At 36.0% G+C, this 19,748-nt stretch overlaps 1 protein-coding gene across 9 annotated transcripts in view; it reads right to left on the reverse strand.

Annotated features, from left to right (window-relative positions):
• Nucleotides 1–19,748, reverse strand: part of NOX4 (NADPH oxidase 4) — a 171,699-nt gene that overhangs the window by 12,924 nt on the left and 139,027 nt on the right. For 7 of the 9 annotated variants that reach the window (XM_074015061.1, XM_065528841.2, XM_005579316.5 and 4 more), the window contains 3 exons: nt 15,891–15,972; nt 2,876–2,995; nt 886–994 (listed from right to left, as the gene is read on the reverse strand). In XM_074015061.1, the coding sequence (XP_073871162.1) occupies nt 886–994; nt 2,876–2,995; nt 15,891–15,972 (311 nt within the window). The remainder of the gene's footprint in view (nt 1–885; nt 995–2,875; nt 2,996–15,890; nt 15,973–19,748) is intronic. The other 2 variants (XM_005579320.5, XM_074015060.1) reach the window with 1 other exon arrangement.

The raw sequence follows: 19,748 nt of genomic DNA on the forward strand, positions 1-19,748 counted from the left end.
AACATTAGAGAATTGTTCAGCAAACTAGATATATCTATACAATGAAATCCTCTAAAAGAATCAGGTAGGTCCACCATCTCTAATTGTTGGCACCAGGGAAAACAATAAGGTAGCTCTATATGCACTAACATAAAAAAATAGTCAAGACATAGTAATCAATTAATAAAGGAATTTGCATAAACAATATAAATATTACGATAGGATTTATAGAACACTTAAGAGTTACCTCTGTTTACACAGATTAGGTAGGGAAGGTAGTAAAAGAGGATTTTACTTTATCAGAATTGTTTGAAATATTTGTAGCAAGGACGCATATGTGTATCACTCGTATAATCTGAATAAAGATAAATAGGTCAAATGTTACAGGTTGGATAGGAAAAGATGCCTGCTTTATCTCTGCAAAAAATAAAACACAGAATTTGGGGATTGTTGAGATTTTGTATCGTATACCAAAAAGTCTGGTGATTTGAAGTATTAAAGATGGAAAATCAAGGATAAGAGCTATCAGAACAAAGGATGGAAGATGTTACAGCAGGTGCCTTCCAGTATTTCCCTCATTGTCTTCCCTCATCACCTTCAGCCATATGCATACATTTCCATGTGAAACACCCTATGTTAAAACATAGAAATGAATGTTCCTATGTTAAAATATAGTAGATATATACGCATACTCACAAATATCCATATCTGAAAAGACATGTGCCTAATTGCTAAGAGATATTATCTCTGAGTTTTTATGTTTAAGAGACTTATTTATTTCCTTGCTACTTATCTGCATAATTTCTATGGTTTAATCTATGGCAAGCATTTATTGCTTTTGTAATATAAAAGATATAACTATTTTAATTTGAAAAATTGCAAAACTAGAAACAACCCTAAAGTTACCTTGTTATGCAACATACAGAGTAAGTCTGCAAACCAACGGAAGGACTGGATATCTCTGCATACCCAAATAAAGTATAGTCTTCTAAGCTTGTATGGTTTCCAGTCATCCCTTAAAATTAAAATAACATGATAGTGATTAGGATGGCAAACGCAAATATTAAGGAATTCCTATATTTTTGCAAATTTACTTTTCATTAGTAAGCAACCAATAAAAATCAGTCATTTACATTCTAGCAGCTGATACAGCACTTACCATGAGACCTAAATGAATTTAATATGTAATATATTGACTCAAGGATATGACATACTTCATGAATTTAGGTGTTTAAGTGTTAAATGAATTTAAGTGTGAATAATATTCACAAGTATGCATATCATTCATTTCCAGTTGAAGGTCATAACTAAATTGGACCAGAATAATATCGGGCCTTGTATCTCAGAAAAAAAAGTTTTCAATTTTCAGTGAATTCTATCACAGACTGAGTAGGGCTCCAAAGGTCATCCAGTCTTGCCCTGGCTTTTTGGCAAAATGAGGCAAACTATTCCAGAAATTTGGTTGTTTATCCTCTCTTAAAAATCATTAAAGAAAGAGATTTCACAATCATGTACGACGTAATGCATTCCAGCAACTCATAATTCCAAGTTTGGATCCCCATTTATAAAAAGTAGGCTTGAGGTTAAGAAAATATTCTTCCTTTTTCATAACATTAGGTAACCAAATAACTTGTAATGTGTTGTCAGAAACAAATTATTTCTAGCTTAGAGCATGATCATTTTTGTAAGAACCACTAGAAAGTACCAAATTTACATCTAGTATTTAAAACTGAAATAAAATATAATTCAAACACATCACTTAAATTTATTATTTCTTTTTTGGTTCTGAAAAAAAAAAGTAAATGGAATAGATTTGAGAATAACTTTCTACTTTTATTTTGCTTTGTGTTTTCATAAGAATGTCGATCAATTAACTTTTGCTTATAATCCTGAAACTAAAATAAGTTTTAGTTTAGTATTTCCTGGTCAGACAATTTCACTTTTTTTTTTTTTTTTTTTTTTTTTTTTTGGCAGAGTCTTGCTCTGTCACTCAGGCTGGAGTGCAGTGGTATCACCTCTACTCACTGCAACCTCCTCCTCCCAGGTTCAGGAGATTCTCATGCCTCGACCTCCAGGGTAGCTGGGATTACAGGCGTGCACAACCATGCCCGGTTGATTTTTGTGTTGTTAGTAGAGACAGGGTTTCACCATGTTGGCCAGGCTGGTCTTGAACTCCTGGCCTCAAGCGATCCACCCACCTCAGCCTCCCAAAGTGCTGGGATTACAGGCGTGAGCCAATGTGCCCAGCCACAATTTCACCTTTGAAGCTACTTTTCTTTAGTCTGTTGTAAATTTGCTAAGTGATAAATGAAGGAATGATGTGTTCAGCTGTCATCTCAGAAAAGCCTGACCATACTTCAACAATAAAGCCAGCCCTTTATTTCCATATCCATTAATGTCTACCTTTTGTCATAATTGTAATATTTTCTGAAACAATGTTATTTATATTTCTCATTGCTTTCTATCTGCCCCATTTGAATGTAAGCTTTTTAAGGGCAGGGACTCTGTTTTCATTAATTGCTGTCTTTCCAATACCTGTAAGATCTATTGGCAGATGGGTGCACAAAAATATTTGTTGACCGAATGAATGAGTAGAACCACTTACCACTGATGAGGATATAGAGAAATGAAGGATGGAGGTGAACGACTTCTAACAGAGGAAAAGGACAGAGGAGTGCATAACTGTGATATGACATCTTTCTACAAGAGAATATGCTGGCAGTCACAGACCACATGTTGAGAATCACTGAATTATTCCCCTCCTCAATCAGTAAATGGAGGTCCTTGATCAACAAGTAGAATAATTCAATAAGGAATTATTTTATACTAAAAAGAGAGATGTCTGAAATATTGGCAGTTCTCTATTTGGATTAATAAATAGATCAAAATGACATACAGCAGGGTGTTGAGTATTGATGCAAATGGAGTTACTCCAATGCCTCCAGCCACACAGAGGCTGATCTCATAGTTCAGTGATTCCTCAAACGGACTTCCAAAAGGACCATCAATATACAGCCTGTAGAGCAGTCAGACAAAGGTGGGAAAAAATGAAAATAAGTTAAATTAATTTTCTGTACCATATAATAAACACGCTGAATACAATCTCTACACTTTGTGATAGGACAGGCCTTATTTCACTGATTCTCATAATGGTCAGCCTAAAGGAATAACAAATGTTGTTTATGACTTGTCAAGATTAAAACAAGTACATCTGTTTCTCAGTATGCCTTTTTTTGAGGAACCATTAATTAAAAGTATAGAGTAATGTAAATATGATCATGCCAGAGAGCTAAGGACAAGTTAAAGCTCTGATCATATTAGATTACTATATGGGACTAAAATAAAATAACGATTGCTTTACTGTGTCTAAATTCAAAAAATATTTTTTTCCAATGGCAGTAGTAGAAATACTTATTTAAACATTTACTATGTGAACAGAAAAATAATAGGAGTAAGGAAAAGAATTTGGCACTGTTCTTCCTCTTGGCCTGGTTGTTCATAAGTATAGAACTTTACTTATAAACTGATAGTTCTTTAGCTGTAAAGAGCAGTCACAAAGGAAGCTCTGAAGTTCTAATTAGTCTGCTCATGTTTATATATTCAAGTGTGTGTGTGTGTGTGAGAGAGAGAGAGAGAGCATAGCGAAATCCTTCTTAATGCAATAGAAATGCTAATTGTTCATATAATAATTCATCCTCCCATTCTTTCTTAGTAACAGACAATTAATTTTATTCAGGGAAGCAAAATGTCCAGCCAAAACAGTACATTTCTCAAATTCCCTACGTCTGTTTTGGCTGTGTGAATATATTTTGGCCACTGCCCCCTCCTTCCTACTTGTCTGCTTTCTGAGCTACACACCCACACACACACCCTCCCCACTCCCCACAAAGCTACTCTTCAGTGTTTGAAATAAATCTGGACAGGACAACTAGAACTCAGTGTTCTAGTCATTTACTAGGGCTGGGATACCAGACAAGTTACTTGTCCTCTCTAAACTGGATTTCCTTCATCTATAAAAGAGTCAATAAGATGTGATACTACAGAAAAAAAAGTGTGCTAAGAATTGTAGAGGGCCACACAAATATCAGAAATATATTTTGTTAATGGCATCAATCAGTGCCTACAGTAAACTGACAGGCCTTCTGGGAGGCCCAGCACTGATGCAAGAAATGGGCTAAGTCCAGTATGAGCTGGGAAATGTAAGTGGGAATTTGGTTTTAAAGCCCTTAGAGAATCAGTTGTTTTTCATTTGAAATGCTTTTTTTTTTTTTTTTTTTTTTTTTTTTTTTTGTACCAGGAGAGAGAAAACTTTGCTTTTCTTGGAGAAAATAAGAAGATAAAATTACTAGTAATTTATTATTTCATGACATCCAGTTTTTTGAGGGAGATGGAAACTGAAACTGCTTAAATCACTTTTTTTACATATTTAATCTGATTAATGTGTGAAATATACTGCCTTTCATTTATGAGCAATGACTTTCTCCCTATCATAGTACACGGTCTTTAAAAGAATGCCATGTTGTTATTATCATAACATATGTAACCAGATTGTAGAAATTACAGGCAACTCTTTAAAGTCTTGCTATAACATAGTAGAGATGAAATCAATTTGACACATTTCTGAACTTCAGTTGATAACTAATGAAAAGAACATTTATGAAGGATTGTGGATCTAAGATAATTCGAAGAATAAGAGATATCTTCTTCTCTGACCCCCTCAGAAATATATAAACATTTTTTACATTTAAATTTTTCCCTTGAAAGCAGTATTTACACTTTAGAAAACTGATTTAATTCTTTCATTAAGATGAATGAGTTTCAAGCTACATTTCTATTTTATGTGGCTGAATGTAAATATACTTGTTAAAGCTTTTAACGTGGTGCCTGAACATAGTGAGAACCTGATAAATGTTAGATATTTAAGAATAACATAATAAATACTATATTATTATTAAAAGTAAAGGTTTGTAATTTATAACATTTAATGTTCATGTAAGTGTAAAGTTTTGAAAAATATTTGCCTTTTAAAATCTTTTCTGATCAGCTGTCACTTTAAACAGTTCTTTTAATTAATAAAAAAATTTCAAGGGTCTGGTGTAGTGGCTCACACCTGTAATCCCAGCACTTTTGGAGGCTGAGGCAGGACAATTGCTTAGGGCCAGAATTTTGAGACCAGCCTGAGCAACATAATGAGACCCTTGTCTTAAGTATTAGCTGGGCATGGTGGCAAGTGCTTGTAATCCCAGGTACTAGGGAGGCTGAGGCAGGAGGATGGCTTAAGTCCAGGAGGTTGAGACTGCAGTGAGCTGTGATCACACCACTGCACTCCTGCCTGAGTGACAGAGTAAAACTCAGTGTCCAAAAAAAATTTTCTTTTTCAAGAAATGCCTGAGACTCTTACCTCAGAAACCTAAAATAAGTTATAATAACAATGGATACTCTTCACCGAACATTTAATCCAGGGTTGGTACTGAATGTTCTATGTATACCTTCACTGTTAATCCACACAACAAATTTCATAGGAAAGTATAATGCCTATTTTATTGCATTGGGAACTAAAACTCAAAAAGGTTAAATAATTTTCTTAAGGTCACACTTATATTAAGGGGGGAGGACTTTTACTAAATTCATTCTGAATCTAACTCCAAAGTTAGATTCAAAGTTACTATTTTTTTAATAATCAGATAATAATCATTACAATTATCAAATATTTTGGTGAGGTGTATTATATAAAGGTAAAAACAAAAAAAGATTCCAGGACAATTATCATCTAACAATTCTCTCTTCATGTAGGAAAAAAGTGAGTGTGATTAACTATTCCTCCGGAGAGGATGGTATTGCAGTTTTAGACCATTCTAGTCTCAGGAGGTAATCATATCAATAGAAACAACAAACAAAAGGAATGAGTTTAAAGTGTGTGATGGTTCTCCCTTGATGGTTTTCAAATTTTACTGTGTATCAGAATTTCCTGTAGGGCTTGTTAAAACACAGAATGCTAGGCCCTACTCCGAGTCTTACTGACTCAGAAGTCTGAGCATTTGTAGTTTCCACCATTCCCCCAGGAGATACTGATGTTGCTGACAGAGCAGGTAAGGAGGGTAAGGAGTGAGCTAGTGTAGGTGGTGATTTTACAGAGGGTCCCTGACTTAGGATAGTTCGATTTAAAATTTTTTGACTTTATGATGGAGTGAAAACGATATGTACTCAGTAGAAACTGTACTCAAAATTTTGAATTTTGACCCTTTTCTGGACTAGTGGTATTTGGTACAATAGTCTCTCATGATGCCAGGCAGCTGCCACAGCTGCCAGTCAGACACATGATCATGAGCTTAATCAACCAATACTGTACTCCACAGTGTATAGCAGCATTCAATACAGGTAGGTAATTTTCCAATCCCTGCCCCTCTCCCTCCCCAGTGTCTATTGTTCCCATCTTCATGTCTCTGTGTACCCAATGTTTAATTTTCTGTTTTTGCACGTAAACAGAAATAAAAACAAATAACTTATTTTCATCTCAATAGATACAGAAAAAGTTTTCGATAAAATCCAACATCCCTTTATGATAAAAACCCTCAATAAACTAGGCATATAAGGAACATGTCTCAAAATAATAACAGTCATCGATGACAAACCCACAACCAACACTATCCTGAAATGGCAAAAGATGGGTGCATTTCCCTTGAGAACCAGAACAAGACAAGGGCGCCCGCTCTCACCACTCTTATTCAACATAGCACTGGAAATTCTAGCCAGAGCAGTCAAGCAGGAGAAAGAAAGAAAAAGCATCCAAATAGGAAAAGAAGTCATACTGTCTCTCTTTGATGATGATTTGCTTCTATACCTAGAAAACCCTAAAGACTCTGCCTGATAAATGAGAGAACTGATAAATGACTTCAGTAGTTTCAGTATACAAAGTCAATGTACAAAAATTAGCAGCATTTCTGTATACCAATAACATTCAAGCTGAGAGCCAAATCAAGAACTCAATCTCACTTACAATAATTTGTAATTATTATCTAATGCAATCTCATGTTAAAATAAAAGCAACATTGTTTAAAAAAAAAACTGACATTTATCTCTTGGAATTCTGAATGATTCAGTTCAGTCAAGGCCTTACAAATTAATTAATTTAAAGTCTGCAAGGATAAAAATTCTTTGGCAAGGAGTCCCCATAAAATAATCATGCTATCAAAATTATTCTCTCATAACCATTACGAATTGTTACATTTAATATAAGATTTTTAACAAAGGAAGGATTTTAGGCTACTTTGTTGACTGACAATTTCTGCTTAAAAATAAAAAAACAAACCCCAAATAAACAACAAAAATTTCTCAAACCTAAAAACTAAAGACTGAAAAGATGTATGGCAGCTGAATACAGGATGGGGTGACAAAGAAAGTAAATGGCTCTCAAAGGCACTAGATGGAGACTCACCTGTGCTTAATCTCTTAATCTATCTCCAGAAAGTGGCTACTTCCCCAACTTGTTCTGTGATTTTGGCCACCTAACCTCCAGTTATAGACTCAGCTTGGCCCTATCCTTCAACCAATTCTTATCTGAGTCAGGAATGAGTTGTGCTCTCAGTCAGCACTAAGGCTTGTTCATTGCTTGCTCATTAGCCTTGCACTAACACAGCTTCTTGACTTACATCTCTGAGCCAAAATCTTTACAATTTAAACAGTGCCTCAGTTTTACCGTCCTGATGACAGGGTTTTGCCTTGTGAATCCCAGCCCAGGGGTTGGGATCCACTACTTGCTGACAGACCAGCATCCTTTGGACATCCTACTTGCCTAGTTTTGCAAATATCAATAGTATTTGGCATTCTTATAACTACATTCCACACTCTAGTCAGAATACTACCTTTTAGATCTCTTGCCATCCAAGTATTGGAATTTCACATACTATATAAAAGAAAGTCTAAATGTAAGGATTAGAAGATGAAAGATAGTAATTCTTTTGTGAAATACAATATGTATACTGTGGAAAATCTTATGAATTATTGTGCTTATAGAAACTGTACTGGAATAACCACTACCACAAATAGGCAGACACACAAGGGAAAGGGCTCCTTCCTGACTAATCCAAGCAGAGCACATCACCCAGAGCCACCTCTACCAGACAGGACAATGCATCCCTTCTGACAGGATTTAGAATGGATTGAATATACAAAAGCAGCCCACATGACAGAGCCTTTCCCCCTGCCCTGAGGCAAGCAATCACTTTGAGAAATGGCAGAACAGAGCTGACAATGAGAATAGTGATGAGAATTCACTTTTGCAAGAGGCCAGGTGCTTTCTGATTTTAAATATCACAAAGACTTACAAGAAACAATTGTGTCACGCATTGGGCATTCCTCAAAGCGACATTAGAAGGAAGGTATCTCCATCATCATCATTTGTAATATAGAACAAAAAGTCAACATAAAGATGCTCAGATTACCACTCTCCCTCAATCATGGAGGACGTTCTAAACCAGAACGTGACTCAGGTGAAAAAGCCTGAAGTCACCCAAAGCTCTTTCCTTCTCCCTCTCTCTCTTCCTCTCCTTCTTGCATAATAGTCATCACATTCTGTTAATTATGCCTCCTAACACCCTTAGACCTAGCTGATCTTCCATATTACTATTACCACAGTACGAATCCATTATCATTTCCTGCCTGAATATGAAATTGCCAACAAGCTAGTGTGCTGGCCCCATGTGGTACCTCATGTACCTCTCTAGTTTCATGAAAAATCTATAAAAATGTAAGTCTAATTATCTTTCTGCTTGGCTTAAAATCCTTTCATGGGTCTTCATTGTCTTTACAACAAAGTTCAAGGTCATTTAAGTGGCAGTCCAGGCCAGATACAGTGGCTCATATCCGTAATCCAATACTTTGGGAGGCTTAGGTGGGATGATTGCTTGAGGCTAGGAGTTCAAGACCAGCCTGTGCAACAAAGACCAGGCCTGTGACAACAATGTGATAAGACCTATGTCTCCGGCCGGGTGTGGTGGCTCATGCCTGTAATCCCAGCACTTTGGGAGGTCAAGGCAAGTGGATCACCTGAAACAGGAGTTCGAGACTAGCCTGGCCAATATGGTGAAACTTTGTCTCTACTAAAAATACAAAAATTAGCCGGGCGTGGTAGCACACATCTGTAATCCCAGCTACTTGGGAGGCTGAGGCAGGAGAATCGCTTGAATCTGGGAGGCAGAAGTTGCAGTGAGTAGAAATCGTGCCATTGCACTCCAACCTGGGTAACAGAATAAGACTCCATCTCAAAAAAAAAAAAAAAAAAAAGAAATCTATGCCTCTAAAAAAAAAATTTATATCTATATATATATATGCCAGGCCTGGTGGCACACACCTGTGGTCCCAGCTACACTGGAGGCCAAGGCGGGAGGTTCACTTAAGCCCAGGATGTTGATGCTGCAGTGGGCTGTGCTTGCACCACTGCACTACAGCCTGGGTGACAGAATGAGACCTTGCCTCAGAAAACAGAAGGTATTCTAGGCCCTGTCCATATTTCTACTTATACCTTGACTCCAAGTGTGTGCATGTGTGTTGCACATGCATGCACACACATGCTCTACACATACACAGTTTTCAGCCACCTGGAAGTAATCCCTCAACGACCCAACCACTTCTAAGTTAAGTATTATTTGAGGGGCCAAACAAATCTGGATTGGAGACCCAGCTCTGCCATGTGACTTTGGGTAGAGCATTTACCTCTTTGAATCTCAGTTCTCTTATCTGTAAAATTAGGGAAATAGTACTACCTAACTTAGAGAGGAATAGTAAGAATTAAATTAATAATGCATATAAAGCACAATTCCTGGCATGTGTAGTGTTCATTATGTATTACTATTATAAATGAAAATAACTTGGGCCAGGCACAGTGGCTCACACCTGTAATCCCAGCATTTTGGGAGACCAAGGTGAGCAGATTACCAGGTCAGGAGTTCGAGACCAGCCACTATGGTGAAACTTTGTCTCTACTAAAACTTTGTCTCTACTAAAAATACAAAAATTAGCCTGGTGTGGTGGCTCACGCCTGTAAACCCTTCTACTCAGGAGGCTGAGGCAGAAGAATTGCTCGAACATGGGAGGCAGAGCTTGCAGTGAGCTGAGATCTCACCACTGCACTCCAGCCTAGGCGACAGAGCGAGACTCCGTCTAAAAAAGAAAAGAAAAGAAAAGAAAAGAAAAGAAAAGAACAGAACTTGGCTCAGGTTCAGATGACAAGTACATTACAGACATGCAGATTGAACAGAAATTATTAAAGATGGATGATGTATTGAAGAAGAACTCAAAACGTGGCTAGGAAAGAGAAAGGAGGATAAGCTGGAGAACAGACTGTGGAAAGGTCATCTGAGGCTTTGCAGTTTAAGGGTATTACCCAAAATCACCATTTGAAGTCATTTTTACGTAGCCCATTAGAAATGAGATTGAGTTAGGACATTGCTTTTATTGTCCAAACAATCAAGGTTGTTCTTTGGCAGCAAACCAAGTCAAAAAAGAACAGCTCTAAAATTTGTCATAAATGATATTCCTCTCTAAACAGTTCAGATATTAGGAAGCTCAGAGAACTTAATCTTTATGAGAACCAAGTAGAAATAGTTTATTCTTGTATTTTCACAATATTTTTACATACATTGTGGTTAAAACTTCCAGAGCCATTCGGTCATGTTTTGCTGGTTTAATTGCCAAAATGGTTGCAAGTAATTTGTGGATAAAATTAAACCAGATGCACTTAACCATTTTACATGTCCAAGCTGTATTTACAAGGATAAAAATAGATCATAACTACTCTCTAGTCTACATATGTCATGAACTTAAGTCCTTCAGAGTTAATTAGCAATAAAACTTGTTTCTTTATCTCCATTTGTTTCCTCCAACCTATAAATCAACAATATGAACAATATGCATTTTGTATTAGAGGCACATTCTTTTTTAAATTCCTTTCTACTCATCTATCTCTTTCTGACAACTGTCACACCTCTTCATGCTCTGAGAATTTTCATGGAGCAATGTCTACAATTACATCCTGATGAGAATGGATGCCCTAGCTTTGGCAATGGGTCAAATAAGAGCTCACAAATGTAGAAACTGATTAATGAACATTCTTATATTTTAGAAGAGTATTTCCAAACACCATTGCAGGCAATATTTTTTAAATGCCTTTCCCTTAGACATATATATATATATATATATATATATATATATATCCATATACATTTCAGACCCAGTCAGTTCTCTTCATGAATATTTTTCACCTAAATAAAGGATACACATTTCCATATTTCATTATTTGTTAGATGTCTCTTGGTAACAGGAAGTTAAAGATTATAGGGACACTATATTGACTAAATAGCAACCCCAAACCAAATCCAAAATACCACAGCTTACACTAACCAGTGCACAATGACTCCATGCTAGTGATGTTATGATCTATGTGGGTTATGTCATGATCTGTAAATACCACTCTGTGACACAGCGTAATTTTATAGGGCAAGGAAGTTGCTTTGTAACCCATATTTTAGGTCTTAAATCACATTTCAACCAGAAAAATGAGGAAAAAATCTCAGTGTAGATATACATAACAGTGGTTGTGAATAAAATACATTCTAATTGTTTGACTTGTATTTCAACTTTACAGATTTTTTTTTAAGTTACAAAGCTACAAATTCTTTGACGTTCAGTTATCTGCAATGATGAACAAATGTGTGTGTTCTGAGTGCACCTACCAAACATTTCTCCTTCTCATTCCCTTACCTGGGACCATCCTACTCCCTGTGACAAAACAATATTGAATTTAGGCCAATTAACAACTCTAAAATGACCTCTAAGTTTCATGTGAAAGGAAGAGTTGCATGTCTCTTACTTCAATCAAAAACTAGACATGATTAAACTTAGTGAGGAAGGCATGTTGAAAGCTGAGATAGGCATAAAGTTAGGCTTCTTGTATCAAACAGTGAGCCAAATTGCTAATGCAAGGGAAAAAGTTTTTGAAGAAAATTAAAAGTGCTATTTCAGTGAACATATGAATAATAAGAAAGCAAAACAGCCTTATTGCTGATATGGAGAAAGTTTTAGTGGTCTGGGTGATTAAACCAGCCACAACACAACATTCCCTTAAGCCAAAGACTAATCCAGAACAAGGCCCTAACTCTTTTCAATTCCATGAAGGCTGACAGAGATGTGGAAGCTGCAAAAGAAAAGTCTGAAGCTAGAATAGGTTGGTTCATGAGGCTTAAGAAAAGAAGCCATCTCTATAATATAAAAGTTCAAAACAAAGCAGCAAGTGCTGATGGAGAAGCTGCAGCATATTATCCAGAAGATCTAGCTGAGATGATAGATGAAGGTGACTACACTAAACAACAGATTTTCAATGTAGACAAGACAGCCATCAAGTGGTAGATGCCATCTACAGTGTTCACAGCTGGAAAGGAGCAGTCAATGCCTGGCTTCAAAGCTTCAAAGGATAGGCTGACTCTTGTCTATAGACTAATGTAGTTGGAAAGCAGTGCTCATTTACCATTCTGAAAAACTTAAGGCCCATAAGAATTTTGCTAAATCTACCCTGTTTGTACTCTATAAATAAAAGAACAAAGTCTGAAAAACTTAAGGCCCATAAGAATTATGCTAAATCTACTCTGTTTGTACTCTATAAATAAAAGAACAAAGTCCAGATTAAAACACGTCTGTTTATAGATAGCATGGTTTACTGAATATTTTAAGCCCACCAGGAAAAAAAAAAAGATTATATCCAAACTGTTACTACTCACATAGGCAGTGAGCAAAGCTCACACCAGAACAATAACAATGAAATGAATTCAACCTAAGCATCCATCAATGGATGACTGGATAAAGAAAATACTGTATATATACATAATCAAATACTATTCAGGAAAAAAAAGAACAAAATAATGACTTTTGCAGCAATATGGATAAAACTGGAGACATTACCCTGAATGAAATCACTCAGACACAGAAAGTCAAAGACTTAATGTTCTCACTTAAAAGAGAGAGCTAGATGATGTGTACACATGGATGTAGAGTATGGAATGATAGACAGTGGAGACTTGAAAGGTTGCAAGGGGGCTAAGAAGTAGGTGAATAATGAGAAATTACTTAATGGATACAATGTATGTTATTCCAGTGATGGATACCCTAAAAGCCCTGACTTGGCTACTATACAATCTATCCATGGATCAAAATTACGTATGTACCACATAAATTTATACAAATAAATTTTTAAAATTACTGCTCACTGACAATGCACCTAGTCAACCAAGAGCTATGATGTAGATGTACATGAAGATGAATGTTGTTTGCAGGCCTGCTAACATTACATCCATCTTGCAATCCATGGATCAAAGAGAAATTCTGACTTTCAATTGTTATTATTTAAGAAATACTTTTCATAAGGCTATAGCTACCATAGACAGTGATGCCTCTGGTAGATCTGGGCAATGTAAATTTAAAAACATCCTGAAAATTATTCACCTTCTACGTGCTATTAAGAACATCATGACTCATGGGAGGAAGTCATATTACCAAAATTAATAGGAGTTTAGAAGAAGTTTATTTGAGCCCTCATGGTTAACTTTGAGCGGTCCATGACTTCAGTGGAGGAAGCAACTACAGACATAGTGTAAATAGAGAACTAGAATTACAAGTGGAGCCGGAATATATGATTGAATTGCTGCAATCTCATGATATAATTTGAATAAATGAAAAGTTGCTTATTATGGATGAGCAAAAAAAAAAAAGCAGTTTTTTCTTTTGTTTTTTGTTTGTCTGTTTTTGGAGTTTCACTCTGTTGCCCAGGCTGGAGTACAGTGGCACAATCTCAGCTCACTGCAACCTCCACCTCCTGGGTTCAAGCAATTCTCCCACCTCAGCCTCCCAAATAGCTGGAAATACAGGCGGGGGCCACCACACCTGGCTAATTTTTATACTTTTAGTAGAGATCGGGTTTCACCATGTTGGCCAGGCTGGTCTTGAACTCCTGCCCTCAAGTCATCCACCTGCCTCAGCTTCCCAAAGTACTAGGATTACAGGAAGAAAGTAGTTTTTTTTTTTAAGATAAAATCTACTCCTGGTAAAGAAGCTATGAAAATGCTGAAATGACAACAAAAGATTTAGGATATCATATAAATTTTCTTGATAACACAACAGCAGGGTTTGAGAGGATTGAGTTCAATTTTTAGAGAAGTTATACTGTGGGTAAAATGCCATCAAACAGCATCACAATCTACAGAGAAATCTTTTGTAAAAGGAAGAGCCAATTGATGCAATAAACTTCATGGTTTTATTCTAAGAAATTGTAACAGGTGCCCCAACCTTTAACAACCACCTTCCTAATCAGTCAGCAACCATCAACATCGAGGAAAGATCCCCTACCAGCAAAAAGTTTATGACTTGCTGAAGGCACAGATGATTGTAAGCATTTTTAACAATAAAGTATATTTTAATTAACGGATGTACATAGTATTTCTAGACATATCTAGGCTACTGCAAACTTAAAAGGCTATAGAATACTGTTAAATTTACTTTTATATGCACTGAGAAACTAAAAGAAAGTGTGACAGCTTTATTGCAGTATTGACTTTATTGCGGCGGCCTAGAATCAAACCCACAATATTTCTGAGGTATTCCTGTAGCTGCAAATATATAACCACCTGGGAAACTACTATGACTACCCTATCAAGCAAAGGCATTAGGCAAACTGTAAGCCTAAGAGGCAGAAAAGCAGGCATCATCAGCCTCTGCCAACAGCCACTGTAAGTAAAAATACAAATAGGTGTGCATCAATTATTTCGGGCACATTCATGCTCCTGGTCAACATGTACATATAGACCAAAGTATGCATTCAAGGCTGATTAGGCACATGTATGTCTTTGTGTATGTTATCAGGAGATTGCAAGTTTATTGCTAAAAATTAAGCCTGGATTAAAAGTTGAAACAATGCACAAGCAATATGATTAGGATTTTATATTTATTTTTGTGATCATAATTAAGTGAGTATTAGCAAAGCTAAGTATTAGAGGGAAAATAATTTCCCCAGAAAGCAAAGTTTATGAATACTTGAAAAAACTCTTAAAGAAATCAAAGAATTTGACATAGTTATTAGATGAAATATGTATAAACCAAATTCTGTTCCTTTAAGTTGATGGCGTTTCTTTTCTATTTCAGATATTAGTTTATTTATTCTTTAGCCTTTTGCACACTAACTATTAAAGAGAGCTAAACACTCATACAGGAGGCCCCAAGATGCCACAGGAATGATCAAGATTCAGCATGTATCAGTCTTTAGGGAAGGAAATGTGTTATAAGAGGCCTGGTATTTCCTTAACCTTCAGGAAGATGAAGGCATATTCCTTCAACAAGTACGTATGCTTGGGGCATCTATGAGAAGGAAAGGTCTGCTTCATATAACAAAGCATCAGAAGATTTCACTTCCCCAGTTTTCAATATGATAAATAAGAATATATAGAGATTGTTAAAAACCGTATCTAGCCCGTGGTTATTTTGAAAATGACTTGCTACAATATAAATGAATCCTTGCATTTAAAGGACAGTAAATAGTAAACCAGATGAAGTATCACCGACGAAATGCTGTCCCTGTTGATACAGCATCAAACAAAAAGAATCAGACATAGATGCACACAGCCTGTTGATCGCACTGTGCAGCAGCTCCTCAGTCAAAGTTGGGTTGCAATTAAAAGTAAGTCTTTCTTCTATGACCCAGCTTCAAGGAGCCTGAGACATTATACTGCAGAAGATGTCTTAGTTAGTTAGGGTAAGTTATTCAGGATTTTCAGAAATCTTAAGAAAGATTACATTTTGTTTTTGCCTTCCCAAATCTCTCCCAGCACTATACCCACTGCCTTATCAAAACCCAGTGAACCCCTTTTGCTTACTTGGGATAATTTCTAGATTGAATGAAGGGCAGAATTTCGGAGTCTTGACTAGATGGAGGCAGTAGTAAATCTCGAAATCGCTCTGTCAAAAGAAAAATAAACATCAAGCTGTGAAAAGATAAAAGTCATGAAAATAATTTCAAAATGGAAGTATTTCCTATTGGTTTATTTTGTTAGCCATTTTGACTGTATATCCATCCTTTAATAGAAATTTACCCACCATTTTATGTATTACTAATATATATATATAGTGTATGTGTGCGTGTGTATATATCTATATATGGATAGATTATAATATTTTAATCATAAATATATATGTAGCCATTAAGGATAAATAGGTATAGATATATAGATAACACATATTCATATATTTATTTTAAATATATAAAATTAAGCCTGGATTAATATTTGAAATAGTTACATTTATCCTATAAATATATATAATATATATATTTCACACATACATATTTCTCATATATAAATATAAAAATATATATTTATTTCCTTAATGGCAACATATATCTTTATGATCAAATCTTATCATTGAAAGGTTAGGGAAAACATACATGACCAATCAACATATTAAGAGATGCATAGTCTCATTAGTAACCTGTGCCATGTGAATCAAAACCAGACACCATTAGCTAGCATTTATGTCATGTAGCATTCAATTGACAGAAATTAGTCTCCCAAAACCAAGTGTTGGAGAGGATGTTGATCAACCTAAGCTCTTATATGCTGCTGGTGGGAGTCCAAATTGGTACAATAGCTTTTGAAGACAATTTGGCATTATCATTTAAGTTTTACTTTTATATAGTCTGTGGCCCAATATTTCCACTTTCAGGGATACACCCTGCAGAAACTTTCGCATGTGTCTTAGCAAGTATGAGAATGTTCACAGTAGTACTGCTCATAGAACAACATAAATGGAAGCAGCTCAGTTGCTCACTGACATGGCAGAATGGACGTTTGTGCTTATTCACAAAATGAAGTATTAACTGAAGTGAAACTGAATGATTTCAGTTACAAATAAAAACATAATGAATCATATTAATATAATGTTGAGTGAAATAAAATCCCAGCAGATTACATATAACAGAATAGAATTTTTATTGAGTTAAAAAAAAACTAAGCAATGTATTATTTAAGTATGATATATATGAAATAAAACAAACCAATTCAAAAGAAGGACATGCACAATTCAGAATAATGATTATCTTTTAGGAAAGGTAGGGGAATGAAATAGGAGAGAAGCAAAAGGGTAAACCTAAGTAACTGTTAGTGTTTCATATGTAGTAATTGTCGTATCATAAATGAATAAATGAATGAAGGAATGACAGCCAGGAAAAGACCAATAATGACTGCATATCCTGAGCTAAGAATTGATTTAGTAAACTTCAGTGCATATGAATTCATAATGAAGAAAAGAGAGAAAATAGGAGGGAGGGGGGAAGAGGAAGGGAGAAAGAAAAGGAAAAAAACAAAGGACAAAGGAAAAAATCCTAGATGTTACCTTGGAAATACTTACGCTGCATAGCTATCTGCATGGCATAGAGTATGCACATTTTCAGGAATAGATATGCATTACCTCTAGAGTCATATCTATGGAAAGGCTTCCTTGATCCCTCCATTACTTTTTTGTTCTCTCCTCCTGCCCTATTTGGAATAGGCTTGACCGACTGCGTACTCCCCGTACACCTTGTGATTCCACTTTCACAGAATTTATCACACTATGTTTTATTGTTATATGTATTTATCTCTCTATCCCTCTTTCTTCTAGTAGATAAGTATTGTGCCACCAAGGTACAGAACATTATCTGACACATAATTAAGGTGCTGGATAAATACTTGTTGAAGAAATATTTCCAACATCTATTTTTACTGGACAGAGAAAACTGTTTGTTAAGGTTAATCATAATAACTCCCAGAGGAGACCAAATGGTCATACATCAACCATGAACAGCAAATGGATCCATACTCCCATCTTGACACAGTCGCACAATCAGGCTGAGATAGTATGCACAATTAACACTCCCCTGCTGCAGTAAATCCATCACTAACTGAAGGTGAGCCTTTCCACAAAATAATGAAAATATACACCTGATGACCATTGCCATTTCCTAGTTTATGGATAGTTAGATGTTAAATTATTTGGAATACGGCAGACACAAAGTGGCCTTTGCTTACTGAGAAGCAGAATGTATATTTTATCTTCATATTTATTAAAACATACTGAATCAGAGATACATAACTGGCTTCTACTGTTTTTTTTCCCCCTCTCAAAATTCTGACATTTCTTACAATATAGGTGAGAAGGAACTAATGAGATCCAAATACAGATGTGCTTATACTCTGAAGTCTAGAAATCCAACAAAAAAAACTATGTGTTTTTCTCCAATTATACTCTTTAATATTAGTTCATATTTTTAAATATTAAATTATATTATTGGCTGGTATTTTGGGCTGATCTTACTATTTTTAATTTTTAAAATTAACATTTCTTTCAATCAAATGACTAGTAGGCCGGGCGCGGTGGCTCAAGCCTGTAATCCCAGCACTTTGGGAGGCCGAGACGGGCGGATCACGAGGTCAGGAGTTCGAGACCATCCTGGCTAACACGGTGAAACCCCGTCTCTACTAAAAAATACAAAAAACTAGCCGGGCGAGGTGGCGGGCGCCTGTAGTCCTGGCTACTCGGGAGGCTGAGGCAGGAGAATGGCGTAAAAACCTGGGAGGCAGAGCTTGCAGTGAGCTGAGATCCGGCCACTGCACTCCAGCCTGGGCGACACAGCGAGACTCCGTCTCAAAAAAAAAAAAAAAAAAAAAAAATGACTAGTAAACTTTCTGATGATAATAACTCTTGGTTTTCAGTCTACTTGCCAATTTATGGGGTACTCATTAAATGAGTAATGTGTAATGCTTTATCTTTTCAATTTTTTTCCCACTGAGCCTTTTCCTAAAATGGGTCTTGAAAAATCAAGCCCAAACCCAACAGCAAACAAAAAACTTTACATATCAAGTAAAGAACTGTTAAATCTAACAGCTATATGTGTTATGATATTCCTTGAAAACCAATGGTATAAATTAAAGTTTAGTGAATTTCTCCCAAACTTGTTAAAAGGAAACAAAAATCAGAATTCTTAGTACACACAACTATAATATAAGACATCCTTTTCACAGCAATAAGTTTTTCTCTTTTTACATAACCGTAAAGGACGTATGACTATAATTCTGGAGAAAAGAATCTCTGCAGATGACATATTGACAGGACTAAAAACACATACACAGATGCACACGTGTGCATGCATACACACACACACAGAGCAAAAGCAGCATAAAAGACATCACTTATAAAGCTATAAGGAAATCTATAACTAATGTTCCTATATTTGGAACATCCTTTAATCAGATTATCATAAATACAAAGAATATCAAGCAAACATATCTTGAATAGCTATCATGGTTGTCAAAAAGAATTCATAGACAGGGCATGGTGGCTCACGCCTATAATCCCAGCACTTTGGGAGGCTCAGGCAGGTGGATCACCTGAGGTCAGGAGTTTGAGACCAGCCTGACCAAGATGATGAAACTCTGTCTCTACTAAAAATACAAAAAGTTAGCCGGGCCTAGTGGTGGGTGCCTGTAATCCCAGCTACTCAGGAGGCTGAGGCAGGAGAATCACTTGAACCTGGGAGGCAGAGGTTGCAGTGAGTTGAGGTCATGCCATTGCACTCCAGCCTGGGCAAGGAGAATGTAACTTAATCTCAAAAAGAAAAAGAAAATAAAAGAAAAGAAAGGGTTCATATATACATAAACAGAAAATATATGCAGTACTTTAAAAGCATGTCTTTAAAAATT

The sequence above is a fragment of the Macaca fascicularis genome, chromosome 14 (genome assembly GCF_037993035.2).
Source record: "Macaca fascicularis isolate 582-1 chromosome 14, T2T-MFA8v1.1".
Classification (NCBI taxonomy): Eukaryota; Metazoa; Chordata; class Mammalia; order Primates; family Cercopithecidae; genus Macaca; species Macaca fascicularis.